At 37.3% G+C, this 24,888-nt stretch overlaps 1 protein-coding gene across 5 annotated transcripts in view; it reads right to left on the bottom strand.

The window, feature by feature from the left end:
- PTGER3 (prostaglandin E receptor 3) overlaps positions 1-24,888 on the bottom strand; it is a 180,242-nt gene that overhangs the window by 36,365 nt on the left and 118,989 nt on the right. For 3 of the 5 annotated variants that reach the window (XM_043575268.1, XM_043575264.1, XM_043575265.1), the window contains one exon: positions 6,224-6,383. The exons of the other annotated variants lie outside the window; for them this stretch is intronic. In XM_043575268.1, coding sequence (XP_043431203.1) covers positions 6,369-6,383 — 15 coding nt within the window. In that variant the 3' untranslated portion in view covers positions 6,224-6,368. The remainder of the gene's footprint in view (positions 1-6,223; positions 6,384-24,888) is intronic. 5 annotated transcript variants of the gene reach the window in all.

Genomic DNA, 24,888 nt, shown 5'->3' on the forward strand with positions numbered 1-24,888 from the left:
CAAAGCTAACAATCTAAGGTTAATGTGGTTAGTACCCTTTTATTCTAAAGTTTATTTATTTATTTTGAAAGAGAGAGAGACAGAGCATCTGCAAGGGGAAGGGCAGAGAAAGAGGGAGAGAGAGAGAACCCCAAACAGACTCTGGGCTGTCAGCACAGAGCCCCACGCAGGGCTCCATCTCACAAACTGTGAGATCATGACTTGAGCTGAAATCAAGAGTCAGACACTCAACACGTTGAGCCATCCAAGGGCCTCAATGTGGTTAGTATTCTAAAGGTTTGAACAAGCTTGTCTCTATCCCTAAATAAGATGAGTGGTTCCAGGATTCAACTAGTTGCTTATGGTCAATTATTGCCTTTGAATAGCAGTAATTCCTTATTCCATGCAACTACAAAATCATGAAAAATCCAACATAAGGGCTAATTGAATCAGCATCACTTTATAAACGAGTTTGGGAGACGCAAAGCTGAAATTTGGATTCCAGATTCTGCAAAGACGTTTTAGAATGCTCTGCTCAGTCCCTGCAGTGAAGATTTCACAAAAACAAGGTTCTGTTTCACAGAAAGAGCTCAGAGCATACTTGAGGAAGAAAATACAGAGAACAGGAAAGGAGCCAGGTCTCACATAATGTCATGTACAGGACTGTGACATCAAGTTGACACTGTATCCTCTTGACAGACTGTTTTGTTTGCATCTGTCATCATAGAAGACAACGAGCATTTCAAAGCTCAAGCTAATTTCACAAAAGGACTTTCAGCAGTGGTCAAGCAGTTGTACTAGACCAAGGGTGCCAAATAAATGCTTTCCACAGATCCTGGCAGTCGGTGACAAAGTCTCTGTAAAACCAGAGTAAGATTAGAAAGTAAGAGCAATGCAGTCCTCTCTGTCATGCTGTTTGGTAGAAGGCTGCACCTGACTCTTCTGGGAAAGACTGCCCTTTGCAATGAAATGATAACATTCCTAAAAGTTTTGGCATTAAAATATATCCTGTTTGAAAAGAATAAGATAATAGATTTCAGGTTTGTTTGTATTTTTTTTATCCTTAATTAAATTACAAGTTGGCCATTGTTAGGGATTGAATTTAGTCCCCTAGCTGAAGTTTTAATCTCCAGTACCTGTGAATGTGACCTTATTTAGAAATACAGTCTTCAGAGATGATCAAGTCAAGATGAAGTCATTAGGGTGGGCCCTACTCCAATATGACCGTGTCTTTATAAAAAGGGGAAATTTGGACACAGAGACAGATACATACAAAGGAAAGATGAAGTGGAGATAATGGGAGAATGCCATCTACAAGCCAGGGAATGGCAAAGAATGCTAGCAACCCCCCAGAAGCTAGGGTAGAGGCATGGAACAAATTCTTCCTCACAACCCTCAGAAGGAACCAAATGTGCCCACACCCTGATCTCTGTTTCTAGCCTCCAGAATCTTGACACAATACATTTCTATTATTTAAGCCTCCTAGTTTGTGATGACTTGTGTGGCTGCTCTAAGAAATTAATGTAGCCATCCTAGATCAATTATCTATTTTTCTTTTATTTTGTTGTGCTTTTTGAAATTTTACTAGTTATTGAAATCTCAAAGTCTGGAAACCCTTAAACCAAATTACCTTAAAATCCCATCCAATCTTAAGATTTTATGATGTTTTACACTGTTGAACATTTTTCCTAATTTTTCTGATTAGTCATTAAGTGCCCACAGGGTTGGAGACATCCAGATTCTCCTTAAGAAAGCAGAGTACAAACAGGAACAACATTTAGGTGTTACAGGGCCAAACCTGAGAAAATATCTCAGCATATGGCTTGAAACATTGAATGTGGATGCTCGATTGATTTCTTTCCCTGTAGTTTGAGTAGAAATAAAACTCGATGCTCCTGGTATAATATATAAGGATCCAACACTCCTCTGGCCATGGATCTGATGAAGGTGTATGTTTCTCAGAAAGTTAGAGAATGGTACCCAAAAATCTATGGCATCTTCTATTTGGTTCATCAGACAGTCCTCATCTCTTATGGGTCATGGTAACTCTTTTTCCTTTCCTTTCTCCTCCTCAGCAAGCTACACAAGAGGAGATTAGGGGCAGTGAGGTATGTTTTACCAGATCATGCTTGAATGCACTGACGAGGGCCCCATTTCCGTTGCTCAGATGGGTTTGAAAAAAATCCAGCTGGGAATTCATCCATTTATTCACTCATGCATTTATCCAATGAATAAAAAAAAAAAAAAAAAAAGAGGAGACCCAGGGACACCAATCCACGCTATATATCACACTGTCATAAAATGACTCTATAATTATAATAACTAGTATGTGTTAAAAATCTCCACCTTCATTTTATAGATGAGCTAAAATAATTGAACTTGTCCTTGGTTCTACCACTGATGAATGCAGTAGCTTGACCTTCATTCTGTATGTCTCCTCTCCATGTCTCCTCTATATCAAGATGCCTGCCCTTACAACCCACCAGACTGGTGTATACACACTACTGTACCCTAAGACATGCCTTCACTCAGGAGCTGGCTTCTCCCAGTCTCTACGCACCTCTAACCAAAGTCTATCACCTCACAAAAAAAAACTTTTCTCCAGAAAAACTTCCAGAATTCCTGGTCTCCATCCTTGCTCAGCCAGCCTCCCAAGACTTAGATTTTTAATTGTGTAACTTCTGTTTGTTTGTTTTGCATTTATTGGAATGCTGTGCTGTGTTTGATATCAGCATATCTGTGTATTTGATTTTATCTCCCTGGAAGATCATCTGCTCTTTAAAGGAAAATATTTTATCCCCTAGTTTCTAGTCCTAACCTCACTGCTAAAGAGATAGACAATATTAGTTATATCACTTAATCTATTTGAACCTCCATGTCCCAATTGATATAAAAAGAAGGTGGTGGGAAGATGCAGCCTATCAACATCTCTTACCCTGGTAGTGTGTATATAGGTCTCCCAAGCATCCCTGTCCTTTGCTGGCTCTGAGAATGGCCCAGTTGAGGCTCATGGCCATATTTGCTCATGTGAAGGCTACTCTGGTCTTATCAACGTAGACCACTCCCACATCTCTGCTGGGCAACACTACTGAGTGTAGACTCAGGCAGCCCACACTGCCGCCTAACCTGTTTCTCTCCTCTCCCTTTCATTTCTTCCTGTTTCTCTCCTCTCCCTTTCATTTGCCATAGAGTCATAAATACTGCTCCAGACCAAGATGACAGATTCTTCTCCACATCCTCCTCATCTTTACAGACACCATTCCACCTTCCTAAAGTACGTTTACACTTCTTGCTTCCTCGATCCATCCCTACTCCTATAAGACATGGTCATTCCTCACCTATTCCGTGAAGGCTTTGCTGACCACCAATCTGCCATCAGAATCTGTGCAACTGCTGTAGCATTTAAAAATATTTGTCCCTCTGCATTTTAACTGCATCATATAGAAATAACATAGTGAAATGCTTATGAGCATAGTTGTCTTGGTTTCAGACTGCCTACCTTTATAATCATCACTGTGCCACTTACTAGCTATTTGCCCTGGACAAATTATTGCTCTGCACCTCAGTTTCCTCATCTGTTGAATGAGGATAATAATAGTATTTACCATCTGGAATGTTTTTAAGGATTGATGAGTTAATGCATGAAAGCACATAGAATAGTGAACATATTATTGAGTTAACACTATGCACGAATACCACCCCATATCTCTTTTTCCCTCTAGGATTTCAAATAAGAAAAGAACTAATTCGTTATAACATCAGATTTGTAAAGTCCTAAGATCTCCTTTTCTTTCTTTTAAATCTCCCTTTTCATCAACCACTTCACATCCTGGTACCCTCTCTCCTTCAATTGTCTGAGGTAATAATGTTGACCTGCCCCTCTGCCTGATATTTAAGTAATGCATCACGAATTAGACCATTCCTGTATAATAGGACAGGGTGCGGCTTGTTGTTGGAAAGATGGAAAGACATAATATATGTGAAAATGCCTGAACATGTAGATTCATTCAAAGAATGCTCATTAAGCACCTTTTCTGTACTTAGCATGTGCCACCAGATCCTGGGAATACAGTCCTTGATTCATGTTGTCTCTGTTTAGTGAAGGATACAGACAACTCTATCTACAGTTGGGATGCGATGTGATTAGTTGTGATGAAGGGAGGAAACCGGATGCTATCATAACCCACAGTGCATATAATTGTCTCCAAAAGTAGAAGAAGGCTTCCTGAAGAAAGAGCACCCAGGGGCACCTGGGTGGTGCAGTTGGTTAAGCGTCCGACTTCAGCCAGGTCACGATCTCGCGGTCCGTGGGTTCGAGCCCCGCGTCAGGCTCTGGGCTGATGGCTCGGAGCCTGGAGCCTGTTTCAGATTCTGTGTCTCCCTCTCTCTCTGCCCCTCCCCCGTTCATGCTCTGTTTCTCTCTGTCCCAAAAATAAATAAACGTTGGGAAAAAAAATTAAAAAAATAAAAAATAAAATAAGAAAAAAAGAAAGAGCACCCAGGCTGAGTCTCAAAGGTGGAATGGGAACCAATCAGCCTTGGAAGAAGGGAGGTCTCCCAGGCTAAAGGATAACCACAGGGGAGAAGACAGAGAGGCCCAGAGCCCCGCTGTGTTTTGGAACTACTACAAGAAATTCTGAGTGATTGAGGAGTGGGAAGAGATAAGCATGGACCAGATTATAAAGGGGTTTTATGCTTCTGCCTGGATTTTACCCTGCAGGCAAGGGGGAGCACTTTGCATTAGGCAGGGGATTAACAGCAACAGATCTGGGTTTATACTGACCGTAGTGTGAACAGTAAGTTGCAGAAGACTGCGGTAGAAACCAAACAGGGTTTTGTGGGGTTATTCCAATAACCTTCATGAGAAAATGCTTAAGGATCTGAACTAAGGGATGTGGATGAAAAGACCAGAGGAAAAAAAGGCAAAATTAAACAAATAACCTAGGAAGGAAAATACATAAAGTTCACACCAGTTGTTTTTGGGGTGTGACTGTACTATATCTTTCAGTGATTCAATGTCAGATTCCTCAACATTTTAACAGACTTTCTAGATGCAGCGAGTGTAATGGTAGGAATTTTGAGTGCATCCCAGGTGGTCTTTGAACGGTAAGGACTTTGTAGGGTGCCTCACCCACATCTCAGTGGCAACAGTCTTTCCCATGGAGGTGCAGCCTTGGGTTGCAAAAATAACCCAAAGCTACCAATTTTATCCCTAATTTTCTTTGGCACATTTATTTAGATACAGAGCCTGTTTCAGATTAACTTTAATTTTATTTCTTATCTTACAGACCTCTGTCCCTATTTCTTTGCTGGATCACTGCCAAACCCCAAGCTCCTATCATGCACAGTAACTATTTCCTTCTTTGTGGGTGGGCAGGCTGCTGGAGCTAAAGGGAGAAGGAGATGTTTTCTGCTATATATATATATATATATATATATATACATACACATACATATAACATGGCTGGACCTTGAAGCGTGGCTGCTTTGTATCCTCATCCTGGGTATCAGGCTCTTGTAGTGTACAGGAACCAATGACCGAGTGTCCATAGCTCTGAGTAATGCTAATGTAGACTGAACCACCAGAGACTCCTTAAGTTTGCTTTTATATTCCTTCTGTTGATAATTTTATATTGTAACTGTGTGTAAGTGATAAATTGAGGGAGGAAACAGACTGTGAACATATTGCATTAAGCATTTCTATGAAGATCCTATTCGTATCCTGTCTGAGGTGAGACACGAAATGTTAAGCATGCAGTTTGGTGCATACGTTAACATGGGAATTGCCTTCCAGATTATATTTCAATTTTAAGAAAGAAGAAGAGTGAAAGACACAAGCACAGTTTTCTGTAGGAGACCACTGCCATATGGAACTTTGTATGCTCCAGGAAGAGTGACAAGCCTGTACTGGAAGGTAATTGAAATTCATGACCAATTTATCTTGCATGGGCCTCTCCAAGCCCAAGTGACAAGGTGCTGATGGTCTCAACCTAAGTGGTTTGATATTCAACTGTTAGTTGCAATATATGTTGGACCAGCAGGAGGAAACAGATAGGAGGAGCTTAGACACACTGTAAGGATGTATACCAGGAATTACAGCTTAGTGAAGTTCGAATCATCTCCTCTTAGGAGAAACAGTGACACATGTGATGAGACTGATGCCCAAAATTTTGGGGAAAGATTTACAAGTAAAGCTGAGAGAAACGGGCTCATAAATTTCCTTGGCAATCCCCAGAGATCTCACCTTGAACTTAGAGGCTCAAGTGCCAAAGCTGAAACTTGAACCATTGACAGATGTCGATTTTTGGAGAAGATTGCTTTGGAGTGTGGTAGCCTTCTGTCTTGTTATTCAGATCCCCATAGTCCTAAATGGAGTTTAAATTCCCAAATTAGGATTGGAGGAGCTGTAAGAAAATGAATAGTCGTCAGCATTGCTTTTGTATGGAGGGGTGTCGTATAGAACAGGAATTGTGAAAGGCATTCGTTTTGACCAAGACTTTCATTGGGCTTCTCTAGATGTTCTATTAGTAAAAAACCATTATTTCAAGTAGGTTACCATCACAACATTGAATAGGTACTATAGTAGGAAAGAGAAATCAAAGGTATCCATTGGCTACTGAAGTTTTGCCAGTTCCCAAGACAGATACTTGCATTCAACGATTTGTGAAACTTTTTTGATTACCTAGTACGTGCCTGGCACTGTGTTGATAACATGACTAGAGATGGGCCACAGACAGTTTCTACTTGCAAAGGATTTACAGTCCAGGAAGCATGTGAGGACCACTATTCAATCTAGGAGAATCTGAGAAGTGTTCCCTTCCAAAGGAAAATCTTTTAATAAGTTATGTAGAGTATACACAGCACATGCAGCATTGGTAGTATTCAGGAAGTAGGACAACATTCAATCATCTGTTTACTTTTTCCCAAACCTAATTTTGGATTTTGAACCTAAGACTGAACAGGGATTTAGCCATAAAAAGGATGAGAAAAAACAAATAGAAAAACAAATGTGTTGAACTTCAAAAAGATAAAACCAAAGTCAAAGCACAGAGCTGAGATCTGAGGAGAACGGAGACTCACAGCTTCTCTCTGCCTTCCCCTCCCTCATACAAAGTGTTTACTAAACTAAGATGACATGAGTAATATCACTTAACACTGACAGGAAAACTATAAGCTCCGTCAAAGAATAATACTTTTATAGAAGAAACCCTACAACACACAAAAGTTGATCACGAAAAAATAAACTAGCAAGTGAGAAAAGGGAGAAAAGGGGCCCTTATTGAAAGAATAATGATGATGATAATAATAAGCCAAATAAAGAGAATAAGACAAATGTAATAATATAATTTGCACCACTGAAAGGGAAATGGGATTCCAGGGCCCTTCAGCTGCCCCCACACGGTAGTAGACTGAGGAACCCAAGAGAAGTTTTATTCACCATCCCCCGTGGTTCACCAGCTTTGGTGAGAACCAACCATGTGCCTGGTCATGGGCCTCATGCAGTGGGCAGTACAAAGATGAATGAGTCACTTCTGTATCCTGAGGACATAACAAAAACAAGCTCAATCTACTGGGAAAGTGAACAGTGCTCTGCTCCAGTGGTAAAGTTCAACCTGTAGCAAATGCCAGATCAGAGGTAAAAAGCCAAGAAATCTAGCAGATTTGGAAAGAAAATGAGCAGTCTTTTTTGATAATCAGTAAATACTTCACAGAAGAGGGCAAAAAATAGTGATGAGGTCCAGAAAGAGAGAGAAGGCAAGTAACAGAAATAGCATGTATAAAGGCACAGGGGTAGGAGAGTGCAAGGAATATCCAGGAAATGGCCAGATGGGCAGGGCTGACTTGAGGGAATGAAGATCTTATTTACCATGTAAAAGGTTTGGAAATTAAATGTATTGGTAATCAGTAGTTAATCAGACAGTGGCATGTTTAGTTTAAGAGAAATACTTGTAATGTCTGTAGTGGGTTGAATGGTGGTATCCAAAAAGATATGTTCATGTCTTAATTCCTGAAGCCTATGAATGTTACCTTATTTGGAAAAAGGTTCTTTGCAGAAGTCATGCAGTTAAGGATTTTGAGACGAGAAAGTAATGCTGAATTATCTGGGTGGGTCCTAAATCCAATGACAAATATTCTTGTAAGAGAAAAGTAGAGGGATATTTGAGACAAACACACAGGAGAAAGCAATGAGAAGACAGAAGCAAGGACTGGAATGATGTGGCTTCAAACCAAGGAACACCAGGGAATGCCAACACTTATTAGAAGCTGGAAGAGGATTTTCTCGTAAAGCCTTCAGAAGGCGTTTCGCCCTGCTGACACCTTAATTTCAGACTTCCAGTCTCCTGAATTGGGAGAGAATAATTTTCTATAGTTTGAAGTTAACAAGGTTGTGATAATTTGTTGGAACAGCCCTGGGAAATTAATACCACTCTTCAAAACTAATCGGTACAAATGAAATAACAATGACTAGCATTAAGTATCATGCCTTTCAATTTACAAACCTCTTTTCTACACATTATTTTATCTTATTTTCATGATAAAACTGTGTGGGAGTAGTATTATTATTTCCCCCATTATATTGTTGAACCTAAGCTTCAAGAAATAAAATCACTTCCCTAAGGTGTCCAACTTGTACCCTCAGCTCTGTTTTTACTACTAACCTATGTTGCTTTAGTAATGAGTCAGCCCTCATAGCCACCACTCCTCATCCACATGTAGTTGATAGCTTCAGATGGCATCTAAGTAGCTCTTGAAGTCCGAGGCTGGAGAATAGACCAGAGAAGGAGGGAAAGAGATGGAGGGATCCAAATGGGACCAAGATTAGGAGATTCTAAATAAGGATTAAAAACAATTAGGTGGCCCTCTTCAAATTTTCTTGGGCTTTAGCTACTGATGCTGTAATATTGAGTGAAATGTTTAAACTCCTTGAGTCTCTGCTTCCTATTCTAGAAAAAATGGGCATAATAATCTCTAGCTGGGTTGGTTTAAAGAGTAAACAAACTGTGTATTTAAAAAATAACTTTGCAAACCCTAAGGACACAGCCTAAATGTTAGGTGTAATTATGACAGTTAAATCAGAATGGTGCAGTGCTCTGGTTCAGACAGGATTGCTCATTAGTATCACAGGAGGAACTTTTAAAACTTGCTGATGCCTAGATTCTCCCCCGGAAGTATGAAATCAGAATCTCTTAGAGTGGAACTCAGGCATATTATTTTAAAAATCATCTTAAATTATTCTTATACATGCTGCCAGTTTCCTGCCATAGTGGGAAAAGATGAGCTCTGGGGTCAAATTGATCCAGGCATATATTCCATATAATAACTTTACAATCGCTACTTATAATTGTGTAATCTTGAGTAGGTTACTTGACCTTTCCAAATCTCTGTTTTTTCAAGTTTCCAACAGGTGTAAGAATACTTAGCTCTTAATGCTGCTTTAAGAATTGAATTAAATGTATGTATGAATGAGACAGTTGGTTCAGGTTAGTTTGATTTCCCCCATCCCTTTTGCATCAATAAAGTCAATGGCAAACTAAAAGGGAAGAAGGGAATGAGGGAGTTGCATTTAGCACATGACATGCATTTCCAAAAATTAACCCCAAGTTGCATTTTCTCAATGAAGCGAAGTCATAGAGAGGTGTGGCTCTTGTGTTATGAATGCAAACATCACTAAATGTAAACATCACACTGAGCTGTTTCTTATAAAAATAATAGGTACCCAGGGGTTATAATAATTCACATTAACTGTGAAACCAAGTGTTTCCTCATTAATCAATGCCATAGGAAGGTGCCAACTATTTCCTGTGCTTAGCAAGTCGATTAGATTAGAGTCACAAGACAGCACTTTCATTGTCAAGGGCATTTATGGTCATTGAACATTAGGTCACCTGTAATAACCAAATGTCATTCTGTTCACCAATAGTGGAGGTGTTCAAAAATTGGTAATAAGATAGGGTGATGGTCACAAATTTTGTGGTTATTTTTATTTTAGTTATGGAAGATCTCTGTACTGCAAAGCATTTTAGAGTCCAAACTGGCATTTTTGTCTTTCTTTTCTAGTCTGAAAAACCCAGAGCATGTGGATGTCAGAAAGATGTTTCTTTTCTCTTAGAAATGTACAGTGTCTGCACACACTTAAAAAGCTCTAAGATATTCTACATCCAGTACATAATTGGACATGCTGTAACAACCTTGAGGATACATGCCTTTAATTTGCAATTATAGCTAAGAAGAGAATATTTCAGCATATTGTGAATTACATTAGAAACTTGTTTATTAAATAAACCATATTGTATTGGTTTACTGAGTCTAACCCCAGTTGTAATAGGCATATCTAGAGCCCAGATTTTGGCTTCTAATCCTGTTTCCAATAAAAAGAACCAGGGTTCCTCAGAGGAATGGCTGACTCAGGATTGTGGTAAGGATTACACAAAATAAACCTACACCATCTTCGAGTGCCAAAAAGTAAGGATGTGTAAAGAACAAATCAAAGCATACAATAATGGAGATATGTCAAAAGGACACAGAAACCAACTAAAGGAACTCCCAGTGGCCAAGGAAGAAACATTTAAGCAACAAAATAAAATCTTATTAGATTATAATCCAAAGTATAAACTAAATAAATACCCATTAGTCCATACTGATATAAATAAATGATTGAATAAATAAGTGGGAGAGAACAGACAAATCTCCCATACAGAGGAATCCCAAATAATTTAATTTTATGTAGATCCTTCATCCTCAAGGAGGCTGAGCACAATTCCCCACTCCTTTTTCTTTTTTCTTAAATTTATTCATTCTAGATAGAGAGACAGACAGACAGACAGACAGAATGGGAGAGGGGCAGAGACAGAAGGAGACACAGAAACCGAAGCAGGCTCTAGGATTCGAGCTGTCAGCACAGACCCTGACTCAGGGCTCAAATCCACGAACTGTGAAGTCATGACCTGAGCTCAAGTCAGACACTTAACTGACTGAGCCACCCAGGTGCCCTTCCCCACTTCTTCTTAGTGTGAGCTGCACATAGCAGTTTTTTTCTCCAAGAGTACAGTATGAAAAGGGCAAGGGAGAGGGGAGGAGTGTATTAGTCATGTTTCTCTAGAGAAACAGAACCAGTGGGAAATATATATTATATAATTAATTATATATGTAATCAGCTATCAGTAAGCTGGGTAACCAGGAAAGCTGGTGGTATAAATCAAAGCCTGAAGAACTAAGAATCAGGTGAGTCAGTGGTGTAATTCCCAGTTTGAGGCCATAGGCCTGAGAACTGAGATTATAGGAGTGCATGGGTACCGAGGGATGCTAGTTCAAGAAGAGAGAGCATTCATCCTTCCCCTGCCTTTTTGTTCTATTTGGGCTCTCAATGCATTAGATAATGCCTACCCACACCAGTGAGGGCAGATCTTCTTTACTAGGTCTACTGACCCAAATGCTGGTATCTTCCAGAAGCACCCTCACAGACATACCAGAAATAGTGTTATTGGCTATTTGGGCATCCCTTAGCCCACTTAAGTTGATACATAAAATTAACTATCACAAAGAGTAACTTTAAAGTGGAGAAGTCTGAAAAAAACTACCTTATCAGCAAATCAAGGTCAATATCAACAATGATAAATAATGTTGATAGTATGTGCTTTGGTATGATGTGATGACAATGGCATTTTACCTCTGTCATCTTTCTCCCAGAAACCCATAGTCCCAGTCCCAGTGTTTATGAGAGAAACATCAGGCAATTCCAAATACAAAGACAGTCTACAAAATACCTGACCAGGAACATCTGAGAAACTGTCACAGCAAAAAGGGACCTAAGGAGACATGATAACTAAATATAATGTGATATCCTGGTGGAAGCCTAGAACAGAAAAAGGGCATTAGATAAAAACTAAAGAAATCAGAATAAAGTATGGACCTCAGTTAATTATAACATATTGATACTGATTCATTAATTGTAACAAATGAAGTATATTATGATATTGTGATTTATAAGGAATATATATATTTAGTCATTCAGATGACCAAAACATATTTCTCAGACATGTTTGGTCTGTGTCCACAGTTCCTGGATCACAGTTCCCAAAACCTTGGGATTTCCTGAGTGATAAGAGAAATGAAAACGTCTTTTGTTATAATATTTGGTCCCTGTCCTCAGTTCCTGAAAATGAGAAAACATATAAAAAGAGATTGCCAATGGATTTTTCAAAGTGAAAGGCATATCAATAGTTTTAATATGTGCGAATAGATGTAACTTCACAATAAAGAAATACATATAAAACAACAATGAAGTACCATTTAAAAAACCCATCAGATTAGTAAAGACTAAATATTTCATAATATATTGAGATGGTAAGGATGCATAAAAACAGGTATCTTCCAGTTTGTTGATGAGCATGTGAAATGAAATGCCTTCTTTGGAAGATATTTTAGTGACATTGTAGCAGAAGCTGATGGCACCCTGCCTGTATCCCTGTGTCCATACATTTCAGTGTTAGTGGCCCAGTTTCCAAATGCCATCACCCCCTACTAAAATGGGTTGGCATGAAGGGCATGCACTGGCTTACGCAATATTTCTAGAACATGAAAGATAAGGGGATAATGAGAATTATAAGGACAATAGAATTGGCTGGTTGCTGTTAGTGTCATAGGCATTCAGAGAAAAAAAAATGGCAGGCTCAACTATCAATCAGGATACGATATGAAAGCCAGAAGTCTTCAAAGAACTGTTTACCATTTAAAAAGCAGGTTTTGGTACTACTGGACCTAGTAGAAACTTAGCCTAAATATGAGACATCTCCTGATAATTTGACAGGAGTTGATCATCACAAGCTGGTTACCATCAGATCCTCCAAGTCATTAGCTTGGGTGGGCACAGCAGGAACCCATCATACAATGATACATTGTACATTAGTGATCAAGCATGAGTATGTCCAGAGGAACAACTAAGTTATATGAACTTAGCCCCAGCCCCCCATATTACCTAACTTGTTTAACCAATATATCTCCCTCAGGTCACGCCCAAGATTTTACAGAGAGTACCCAATACCAGTTGTCAGAGGATGATAAAACCCAGGTCTGATTCACGAATGGGTTGGCTCAATGTATCCCATAAGCTAAAAATAGACTTATGAAACACAGCTCCACTCAGGGGTGGTCATAAAAGACAGCAGTGAGGGGTAATTCTCATTACTACGGGCAACACTTGAAACAAGACAAATGTTCAAGCACTTGTGTAGATGGTCTAAGTGGGGCGGGTTCAACTCTAGCAGATACTATTGGTGCTCTGACCATATTCTCTCTTCCTTGCCCTTTAGTTCATGCTGTTCAGGCTTCCAGCTAGCAGCACCTGTGTTTCTTTTCTTCTCTGGCTCATAAACCTGGCTGTGCCTGCCTGTGAAATAGGCCAGAAGTGTTAGGGAGTTAATCTCTCCCAGGCAGTGGAACGTAGGGAAGCACAGTGGGAAGTACCTGTGAGGAGAGGAGTATTTTATAACTGAGGTTATAGAGAATTCCTAGCACACCATAATGATAAATTTAGAATGACGTTTAGTTAATTTTGTTACTCCTTTTAAATTATCTACAGACAATCCCATTATTACCAGAACCTAAGGCAGAGTGCTGCTTTGTCCTCAGAAGTCCTTACTCCCAGGATCATACAGTGGCCTTCAGACAATGACTGACATGACAGGATGGAAGTCAGTGCACCAATAGCCCAGTTCCTTCACCCTCTGAATAGGGTTACCCTGAGATTTGTGTCAATACTGGTTCCTAGAATTCCCTAGAGTTTCAGAAATCCTGAGCTCCGCGTACTCAAAGTTGTGAATAGCTTGCTGATATGCTCATTACTGGCTCCTTTCCTTCCCTGCCTCACTTTCCCACTTCCCTGTTTGACTTTCCCTCATCACCTGAATAAACTATGTGTATTTGGGTCCTTGTCTCAGGGTCTGTTTCTAAAGGGCCCAGTCAAGATGGGTATCTATTAAACTTGTAAATGCACACACGCATTGCCCCAAGAATTCTACTTCCAGGAATATATCCTGAAGATATACTCACACATATGCCGAAAGACATGAGGTCTTTACAATTATGGTAGTAAACACCACTGAGTGTTTACTCTATACTAAACATTTAAGTTCTTTTCAAGTAGCAGTTTTCTCAATCCTCAAAAAACCCTTCTGGAATTATTACCAAATTCCCATTTTCCATAAGAGGAAACTGGGGCATACAGAGGTTAAATACTTGATTAAAACAGTAAGAGCTAGTGATACAGAGCCAAGGTTCAAACCCAGGAGATCTAACTTCAAAGGCCCAGCCTTATCCACTCTATATAAATGTACCAGCAAAGATACTTATAGCAACGTTTTTTTTTAAGATTTATTTTATTTTTAGAGAGAGAGAGAGAGAGCACACAAGCAGGAGAGAGGGGCAGAGGGAGAGAGAGAAAGAGAGAGAGAGAGAGAGAGGGAGAGAGAGAGAGAGAGAGAGAGAGAGAATCCTAAGAAGGCTATACACTGAGCATGGAGGCAGGGCTTGATCCCATGGCCCTGGGATCATGGCCTGAGCCAAAATCAAGAGTGGGACACTCAACTGACTAAGCCACCCTGGCGCCCCTAGCAACATTGTTTGTAATAGCTAGTAACAGCTAAAATGTCCATCATGGGAAGCCAGTTAGGTAAACTATGATATGTCATATTAAAATAGAGCTATTAAAATAATAAGGTTTGTATATTAATATAGAAAGAAGCCTAAGATATTGTTACATGAAGAAAGCAAGGTGCAGAACACTGTGTTTGCTAGAGAGGCTTTCAATCTTGCAAAACCCAAAGAGCTATATATATATATATATGTGTGTGTGTGTGTGTGTGTGTGTGTGTGTGTGTGTTTCTCTCTATATTAATTATGGTGGGAATAGCTATTGCCTTAGGAAAGGCCTGTATGTCAAAGCATGAATGGGAGACGGATTTTACACTGTAAACCATTTTTTACTGTTTTAATCTTTAACCTAAGTATATATTACTCTTTAAAAAGCTATACTAAAAATATGTATAATAAAAATATATACAAATTGCATGGCATCACAGAGGGAGGAGAACTTCATTCTACTTGGATGAGTCTCCGAAGGTCCCATGAGAAGGTCCTACCATATGGATAAATGCAGATCACTCCTGGTAGGAGCACAAGGGCAGTTCCAGAAATATGAGAGCCCACAGAGTTACAGTTTGATGTGTAGAGTTTGCGTAAAATGAAGCTAGGAAGAGAGGTAGATATCAGATCATCTGTAGATATATTAATTCACAGGAGAAATGCAATTATTCATACCAATCAATAGCTACTTGACAAAGATGTTTTTCTTGTAGGTTTTTAAAGATATCTTTGAATACCATTATATGGTATTACAAAGTGGGAAAAGAAAAATGTATCAAGTTAAAAAAGGGTTCCTATAAGGAGTATTAGTGTTCTTCATTTTCTCTTATTGAAGAGAGTTTGGCAAGGAAATATATCTATTAACAATCAGAGGACTGGGGGCACCTGGGTGGCTCAGTCAGTTAAGCATGTGACTTGATTTCGTGAGATTGAGCCCTGCATTGGGCTCTGTGCCGACAGGAAGGAGACTGCTAGGGATTCTCTCTGTCTCCCCCTCTCTCTCTGCCCCTCTGCACCCCCTCTCAAAGTAAATAAATAAACTTTAAAAAAAAATCAGAGGGATTGGGCAGTTGTTCTGAATAATGGCTGCACATTAGAATCGTCTATGAAGGTTTTTAAAAAAACAAATCCCCTGGATCCCCACATGATACTAATAAAATCAGTGGTTTTAAAACCTCTCCTAAATAATTTTAATGTGTAGTCCACATTCAGAACTCCAAAACTAGAAAGTTTATGGATTTGAACTTACTTTAGAATCTAGTTTATGAGTATCTGGATGGATTGATGGAATGTATTTATTAATTCATTCATGAAATATGTTTGGTAACCACACACACAAAAAAAAGAATCAGAGAATTGAATTGAAGTGCCAACTGCACCACTTACAAACTGTAAATTCAATGTCTTCATCTGAAAACACAGATCATTATAGTACAAGCTTCATAGAATTAATGTGAGGATCAATTGAGATAATTCATGTAACAATTAATATATTGCCTAATGTTTATCGGGCATGCTATAATTGTGGCTTATTATTATTAATAAGAACTACTAAATAACAATTTCAACATGATCACAACCTTATTACCTTATTGATTTTGTTAGAAACTGAAAACAATGAAAGGAAAGCACTTCTCTAGGAAAATTAAGGTCTGCAGTTTTAATTCAAAAGAATCTCCTGTGCTCAAAATTATCTCATTTGCCTTTTCTGCTGCCAAACCCTAAATGACATTTGTGTTCTGCCTAAAAGCATATGGCTGACTGACAGTGTCACAGCTGTGGGATCTGTCAGCATATCCCCAAAACATGGGCCATGTCCTCTGGTTCAACCAGTTACACCCAGAATGCTAAACAATGGCTGGAAGTGTTTGACTACGACTTTAAATGAGTTCTTAAAAATTCAGAACATCAGTCTACCCAGGGAAATACAAAGATCTACAAGTCATTAGACCTAACTTCATGTTAAAAAAATATTGCAACCATCCTTTCTGCTGAGCATGCTATGAAAAAGGTGACATTTACAAAATAGAAAAAAAAATCAAACAAACACTGGTTTAAAAAACTGTCACTAATGTGACAATGTACTGGCAATAGATCCTAACTGGCTATCACAAAAGCCACCACAAAAGGATGCCAAAGGTATCACAATTTTTGCTCTAGATTGAAACCCAAATGTGCTTAACCTAAACAAAACATCAGACTGCTAGAACTATAGAGATACATCAAAGAAGCTAGATTAGAGACAGTTGTATCTAATATTTTAGTGACTCACTGTACCCATTTTCTGACTTTTCTGTTACACTCAGTCACCTGGGAAGTTCCTCCTGCATAATTACAGTGACAGTTCTTGTTTTCCAAACCAAAATTTTGAACACACATTTTTATAACATCAAATACTCTTATGGGGCCAAGGGAACAGAACATCTTAAGACTGTTTTCTCCCTAAATTCTAGAGATCTGGTATATACCTTTTAAGATATATACCCTGAAAATGGTATATATTAAGCTTTTAATTTAAAATACTTGGAAAGTGTGGGGCACCTGGGTGGCTCAGTTAGTTAAGCATCTGACTTTGGCTCAGGTCATAATCTCACAGTTCGTAGGTTCAAGCCGGCATCCGGCTGTGTGCTGACAGTTCAGAGCCTGGAGCCTACTTCGGATTCTGTGTCTCCCTCTCTCTCTGTTCCTCCCCAACTCATTCTCTCTCTCTCTCTCTCTCTCTCTCTCTCTCTCTGTCTCTAAAAAGTACATAAATGTTAAATTTTTTTTAAAAACTTGGGAAGTGTGAGTTCCATGAAAAGAGAGGAAAAATAAACTGGGAGAAGACAACAAATGTAGGATAGCAGAAACTGATTATAATTTCTTTTATTATTATTTTTTTAACGTTTATTTATTATTAAGAGACAGAGTGTGAACAGGGGAGGGACAGAGAGAGAGGTAGACACAGAATCTGAAGCAGGCTCCAGGCTCTGAGGTGTCGGCACAGAGCCCAACGCAGGGCTCAAACTCCCAAGCCGTGATATCATGACCTGAGCCAAAGTCAGACACCCAACCGACTGAGCCACCAGGCACCCCTTTTTTAGCCAATTTTATCAGAAGTTTAGATGAGGTTAGATTTAATGAAACTGCAAAACTCCAAAGGGCAGTAGTGTTATAATTGGAATGGAAATGAAAATTTTGTTTTTATTCTGCAATGAATAGGAACCAGATGAATGACGTTTATAGTTATTTTTCACTTTCATCAAATTAATATTGCTTTTTTTATTAAGGAAATTTAAGAAAGAAAAGAGACTCCTACTTTATTTTTAGCAGAGCTATAAAGTTTCTTAGTACTTTCATGAACCTAGATATTCACAACCATGATTAGAAAAGAGAATCAGTCCTCAGAAAATAGATAATGGTAATATCAAAAATTGCTCTAATATTTCACTGAGATCTAAACACGTTGTGCAGACTTGAAGAAATATTGATGGACTTGGTTGGCCATGGATCAAAGAACTTGAGGTTTCAGTGACTTTGGATGTTCTTGAAGCGATAACATAATTACAAGATGCTACAAAATCATAAGCAATTTTCACATCTTAACATCGACACAGCTTTGACCTCTGAGTATAAGATCCTGGAGGCCATTCCTTTCTTCCTCACTGTAACACTTAGCTCTTTCCATCTTGTAACAAAAAAAAAAAAGAAAGAAAAAAGGAAAAAAAAAAAAAAAAAAAAAAAAAAAAAAAAAAAAAAAAAAAAAAGAAGAAAGAAAGAAAGAAACAGAGACTGTTTCTGGTCTATGACCTTTAAAAACTAATAATCAAGAGTTTATTGGATTGGTTCAAGTGAAATGTTATATAATACATTTATATTTTTTGGGGGGTAAAGACTTCTAGACGCTAATTCCTTAGTAATTGTATGAATTTTACCAGGATACATGATATCACAGTTAAAAAACTAAATCTCTTGTCCTCTTTGTATGATCATTCTTTATTTTTAGCAACTATAATGGGTGTGTAGTTAATTTTCACTTTCCTAATAACTAATGGTGCTGTGCATATTATCAGATGTTTATTTTCCATTCATAAAATTTCTTAGGTGAGTTGTTTATTAAAATCTTTTGCTCATTGTTTATTATAATGTTCCTCTTCTCATTATTGAATTGTAAGAATTTTTTGTATATTATAGACACAGATCCTTTCTCTATATGGTTATATAGTTTACACATCTTTTCTCTCATGGTGTGGATTACCTTTTCACTTAACAGTATCTTTAGAAAAGCAAAAAGTTTTAATTCCAACAAAGTAAAAATTCTAATTTTAAAATTTAGTAGCATATACTTTTTTGTTTCCAATTTTAAAAAACCTTTGCCAAACCCAAGGTGACCCAGATCTTATGCTGTGTTTTTTCTTGGAGTTTTATAGTTTTAATTCTTACATAATTAAGTCCATGACCCATTTTGAGGCAATTTTTACTTATGGCATGAGGTAAGAGTAGAGAGTTTTCATTTATTTTTGTTTTATTATTTTGTTTTGCATATGGCTATTCAATTGTTCTAGCACTATTGTTGGAAAGATTATTCTTTTACCATTTAACTGCTTTGGCACCTTTGTCAAAAATAAATTGACCATAGATGTGTAGGACTATTTCTGAATTCTAATTTGTTCCATTGATCTGTATTTTTATCTTTATGTCACTCTCATGCTGTCTTGATTAATTTAGCTTTATAATAACTTTTGAGGTCAGGTATATATAAAATCCTTTAATTTTACTCTTTTTTCAAAGTCACTTGGCTATTATAGGTTTTTAGCATTTTCTTACAAATTTCACGATCAGCTTATCATTTTATTAAAAAACACTCTTGGGATTTTGATTAGAATTGCCTTAAATCTGTAGATAAATTTGGGGAGGGCTGCCATTTTAACAATGTTGAGTCTTCATTCTGTGAACACAATATATCTCTCCATTTAGGTCTTCTTTAATTTCTCTCAGAAATGTTTTGTGCATACTTTTATCAAATATATCCAGATTTTATATTTTTGATGCTATTGTAAGTGGTATTGCCTTTTAATTTATTTTTAACTGTTTATTGATAGTATACAGAACTATTTTTAAAATTTAACCTTGATTTATTTCTGGGATACAAAGGTGGTTCAGTATTTGGAAATCAATCAGTGTGAGACATCACATCAAAAGAAAGGATAGAAAACATATGATCATTTCAATAGATGGAGAAAAAAGCATTCAGCAAAGTACAACACCTATTCATGATAAAAAAAAAAACCCTAAACAAAGTAGGTTTAGAAGGAACATGCCAACATAATAAAGGTAATATATGAAAAACCCAGCTAACATCATACTCAATGGTGAAAAACTGAGAGTTTTCCCCCCTAAGATCAGGAAGAAGACAAGATGTACACTGTCACCACTTTTACTCAGCACAGCACTAGATATACTAGCCACAGCAATCAGACAAGCAAAAGAAAAATAAGATATCCAAATTGGTAAAGAAGAACTAAAATTTTCACTATTTACAGATAACATGACACTATATGTAGAAAACCCTAAAGACTCCACCAAAAATCTACTAAAACTGATGAATGAGTTTAGTAAGGTTGCAGGATACAAATCAATATACAGAAATCTGGTGCATTTCTATTCACTAATAATGAAGTAGCAGAAAGAGAAATTAAGAAAACAATTCCATTTACAATTGCACCAAAAATAATAAAATACCTAGGAATAAACTTAATCAAGGAGGTAAAAGACCTATACTATGAGAACTATAAAATATTGATGAAGAAACTGAAGACAATACAAACAAATGGAAAGATATTCCATGCTCATGGACTGGAAGAACAAATATTATTAAAATGTCCATAACCCTAAGACAATCTACAGATTTAATGCAATCCCTATCAAAATACCAAGAGCATTTTTCACAAAACTAGAAAAAATAATCCTAAAATTTGTATAGAACTGCAAAAGACCTGGAATAGCCAAAGCAATCTTGAAAAAGAGCAAAACTGGAGGTATCACAATCCAAATTTCAAGACATACTACAAAACTGTATTAATAAAAGGAATATGGTACTGGAACAAGACTAGACATGCTGATAAATAGAACAGGATAGAAACCCCAGAAATAAACTCACATGTATATGGTTAATTAATCTTTGACAAAGTAGGCAAGAATATGAATGGGAAAAAAAGTCTCTTCAACAAATGGTGTTGGGAAAACTGGACAGCTACATGCAGAACAATGAAACTGGACCACTTTCTTACATAATACAAAAAAATAAACTCAAAATAAGTTAAGGACCTAAATATGAGAACTGAAACCATAAAAATCCTAGGAGAGAACATAGGCAGTAATTTCTCTGGTATCAGCCATAGCAACATATTTTTGGATATGTCTCCTGAGGCAAGGGAACAAAAGCAAAAATAAATTATTAGGACTACATCTAAATAAAAACTTCTGCACAGTAAAGGAAATAATCAACAAAACTAAAAGACAACCTATGGATTTGGAGAAGATATTTGTAAATGCTATGTCTTATAAAGGATTATAAGATACAAAATATATAATAACATATAATATAGCACCAAAACCCTCAAATAACCCCATTTAAAAATGGGCAGAAGGCATGAGACATTTCTCCAAAGAAGACATCTACATGGCCAACAGACATGTGAAAAGATGCTCAACATCACTCATCATCAGGGAAATGCAAATCAAAACCACAATGAGACATCACCTCACACCTGTCAGAATGACTAAAATCAAAACTACAAAAATCAACAAGTGTTAGTGAAAACGTGGGAAAAATGAACACTTGTGCACCATTGGTGGGAATGCAAACTGATGTAGCCACTGTGGAAAACGGAATACAGGTTTCTCAAAAAATTAAAAATATAATTACCATATGATCCAGTAATTCCACTCCTGGGTATTTACCCGAAGAATATGAAAAAACCAATTTGAAGAGATATATGCCTCCCATGTTTATTGCAGCATTATTTAAAATAGCCAAGTTACGGAAGCAGCCTTAGGGTCCACTGATAGGTGAATGGGTAAAGAAGATGTGAGATATATATATATATATATATATATATATATATATATATATGACTATTACTCAGCCATAAAAAGAATGAAATCTTGCCATTTGCAACAATGTGGATGGAGCTATAGAGTATAATGTTAAGTGAAATAAGTCAGTCAGAGAAAGACAAATACCATATGATTTCACTCATATGTGGAGTTTATGAAACAAAACAAACAAGGAAAGAAAAGAAGAGACAATCCAAAAAACAGACTCTTAACTATAGAGAACAAACTGGTGGTTGCCAAAGAGGAGGTGGGAGAGGGATAAATGAAATAGGTGAAGGGGATTAAGAGTATACTTATTCTGATGAGCACTGAGTAATGTATAGAATTGTTGAATTTGCTATATTGTGAACCTAAAACTAATATAATACTGTATGTTAATGATACTGGAATTATAAGAAAAATAAAATAAAATAAAAAGAATAAAATTCAACCTTGTACTCTATTACAACCTTGCTAAGCTCACTGGTTAGTTGAAATAGCTTTTTAAAAACTCTTTAGGATTTTTAACATAAACAATGAATTCATCTGTGAATAAAGAAAGTTTTATATCTTTATTTCTGATTCATATTTCTTTTATTTCTTTTTCTTGCCTTGTCTCTCCAGCTGGGTCTCCAATACAATATGGAATACAGAAAAGACATCTTTGTCTTATTCTATATCTTGGGAGGAAAGCACTCAGTTTTTAACCACTAAGGATGATACTAAACTACAGAATTTCATTAATGTCACTTACCAGATTTAAAAAGTTCCCTTTAACTTCTAGTTTGCTGAGAGATTTTATCAGGAATGAATGCTGTGTTTTTTTCAAATGATTTTTCTGCATGTACAGAGATGATTCTATGGTTATTCTTCTTTAGTCCATTGACACGATGAGTTACATTAATCAATTTTTGAATGTTAAGCCACTTTGTTTTTATGGGACCACTCCACTCAGTCATGATGTGTTATGCTTTTTGTATATCATTGGATTTGACTGACAAAAACTTTTTAAATAATTTTTGTGTCTGTGACCATGAGAAATACTGGCATATAGTATGTATTCTTGCAATGTCTCTTTCTGGTTTTGGTATCAGAGTAACATCAGCTTCACAGGATGAATTGGGGCAAATTCCATGGTTTTTCAATATTTTGCTTAATTGACTGTTCATTTGGCACTGGTTACAGCTAATATACCTATATTCAATCTAATATTATGTATGTATGGAATGGGGAATAGTTGGATGTGGCTGTGAGTTAAAGAGAGTGACAGCAGTACATCTTTTTAAGAATGAATTGTCCTTACTGAATATTTAGAGTTAGTGGAAGCTACTGTGCCTCCATCACCGGTAAACTGGAATTGACGATATTATCCATGTCATGGAATTGTTAGAATTTGTTTGAGATAACATGCAAATGATTTGCCACACTGCTGGAACATAGTTGAATCTCAATAACCGATAGCCATTTTTTCTTATTATTATCAACTTCATTATTGTCATTTTTGATATCATCATATATAATGTCCATCATTTAATGATGAAAAACATTGTCATTTCAGGAACAAATTTATAGTTTTTTGCCATTAGAAAATGTCACATCTCTTGCTCCTCGCTGTTCTCATATACTTGCCACGGGACTCTCAAGGCTGGCATTCTACAAGGAGCAATGCGATCACCTCTCTGATATGATCTGATGGACCCCTTGATAAAAATTACCTACTCAGCAGAATGCAAAACCTGGAGAACGAATCATCTTCTGTTTCCACTGAGATTGTTTTTAAGTTTGTTAATATATTAATAGCTTCATAAGCATTAATTAATTGGGATGCCTCATCTCCAGTAGATGGGACCCAAAGTAGATGAGAGCCCTTTCTCTGAGGAACAAAGAAAGGTAATGGCCATAGCTGACATTGAAAAATGGATGCAACAGAATAAATTCTGGACTCAATATTAGGACACCTGAGTTTAAGGCCCAGTTTCAACATTTAGTTGCTATGTTCAACCTTTCAGTCAAATATTCATTGAGCCCCCAGTGTATGTCAGCAACCTAGGCATAAGTCACAGTGGTAAACAAGACAGATATGGTCCCTGAGATTTCCTGACATCACTTTAACCTCTTTGGGACCTTTGTTTATTCTGTCTACCTCATGAGATTAGGGTAAGAAGCATTGAAATAACAGCACATTGGGATGCACCTTACTAGAGAAAACCACAGAACTGTGCAGATGATTCTTAAGGTATATGAACTTCAAACTTACAGTCTAAGTTCCCCTCACTAGGCTATGAACTCTGAGGAGAAAAATTGTCATATATATCTTTGTGTCCTGGTATGTGATAACTTCTGTATGCCTGTTGAAGAAATGAGTTAGTGAACAAATGCTTGAATGGAGAGTTTGGAAAGAAATTATACTGATTAAGAATTACAAAGACCTTAAAAGAATTGTTTTTCTTATAAAATAACTGAGAAGGAGGAGATATAGGTACAAATGCAGCATCTGGGTAAGAACATAGGATTTGGAGTCAGGTTGTATCAATTTAGATAATTTGGAGAGCCTGATTGACTTCTGCCAATTTGGTAACAATCTTAAAAGTCAGAATAAATTTGGGGCACCTAGGTGGCTCAATCAGTTAAGCATCTGACTCTAGATTTTGGCTCAGGTCATGATCTCATGGTTTGTGAGATCAAGCCGCGCATTGGGCTCTGTGCTGATAGCACAGAGCCTGCATGGGATTCTCTCTCTCTCTCCTCTCTCTCTCTCTCTCTCTTTCTGCCTCTCCCCCACTCTCACACGTTCTCTCTCAAAATAAATAAATAAACGTAAAAAAAGTCAGAATAAATTTAATAGTTATTGAGTCCCTAGATATGTTAGCAGTTATTAAGAGCCTTGAATATAATTGTTCATTTGGCCAATTTCTGCCAAAACTCAAAGCTGACCTTTGGAAGCTGTTCACTTTGTTCCCAAAAAAGGATTTGCCTTTTCTGTATAGCATCGCTAGTATTTTGATTCAGCACTGATCATTCTGGACTTATATTTTAGGAACTAGGGGTCAGAAATCTCAATCCTCAACCTGGCTGTACTTAAACTTTTTGTATAGTTTTGGGCAAGTCCCTTAAAAATTATGGGTCCTCTCTCTCCTCATCAAGAACAAGGAACATCAGATGGGCATTCCTGTGGCTTCTGCCTGCACTAGC

This window comes from Prionailurus bengalensis, chromosome C1 (genome assembly GCF_016509475.1).
Source record: "Prionailurus bengalensis isolate Pbe53 chromosome C1, Fcat_Pben_1.1_paternal_pri, whole genome shotgun sequence".
In the NCBI taxonomy this organism is placed as follows: Eukaryota; Metazoa; Chordata; class Mammalia; order Carnivora; family Felidae; genus Prionailurus; species Prionailurus bengalensis.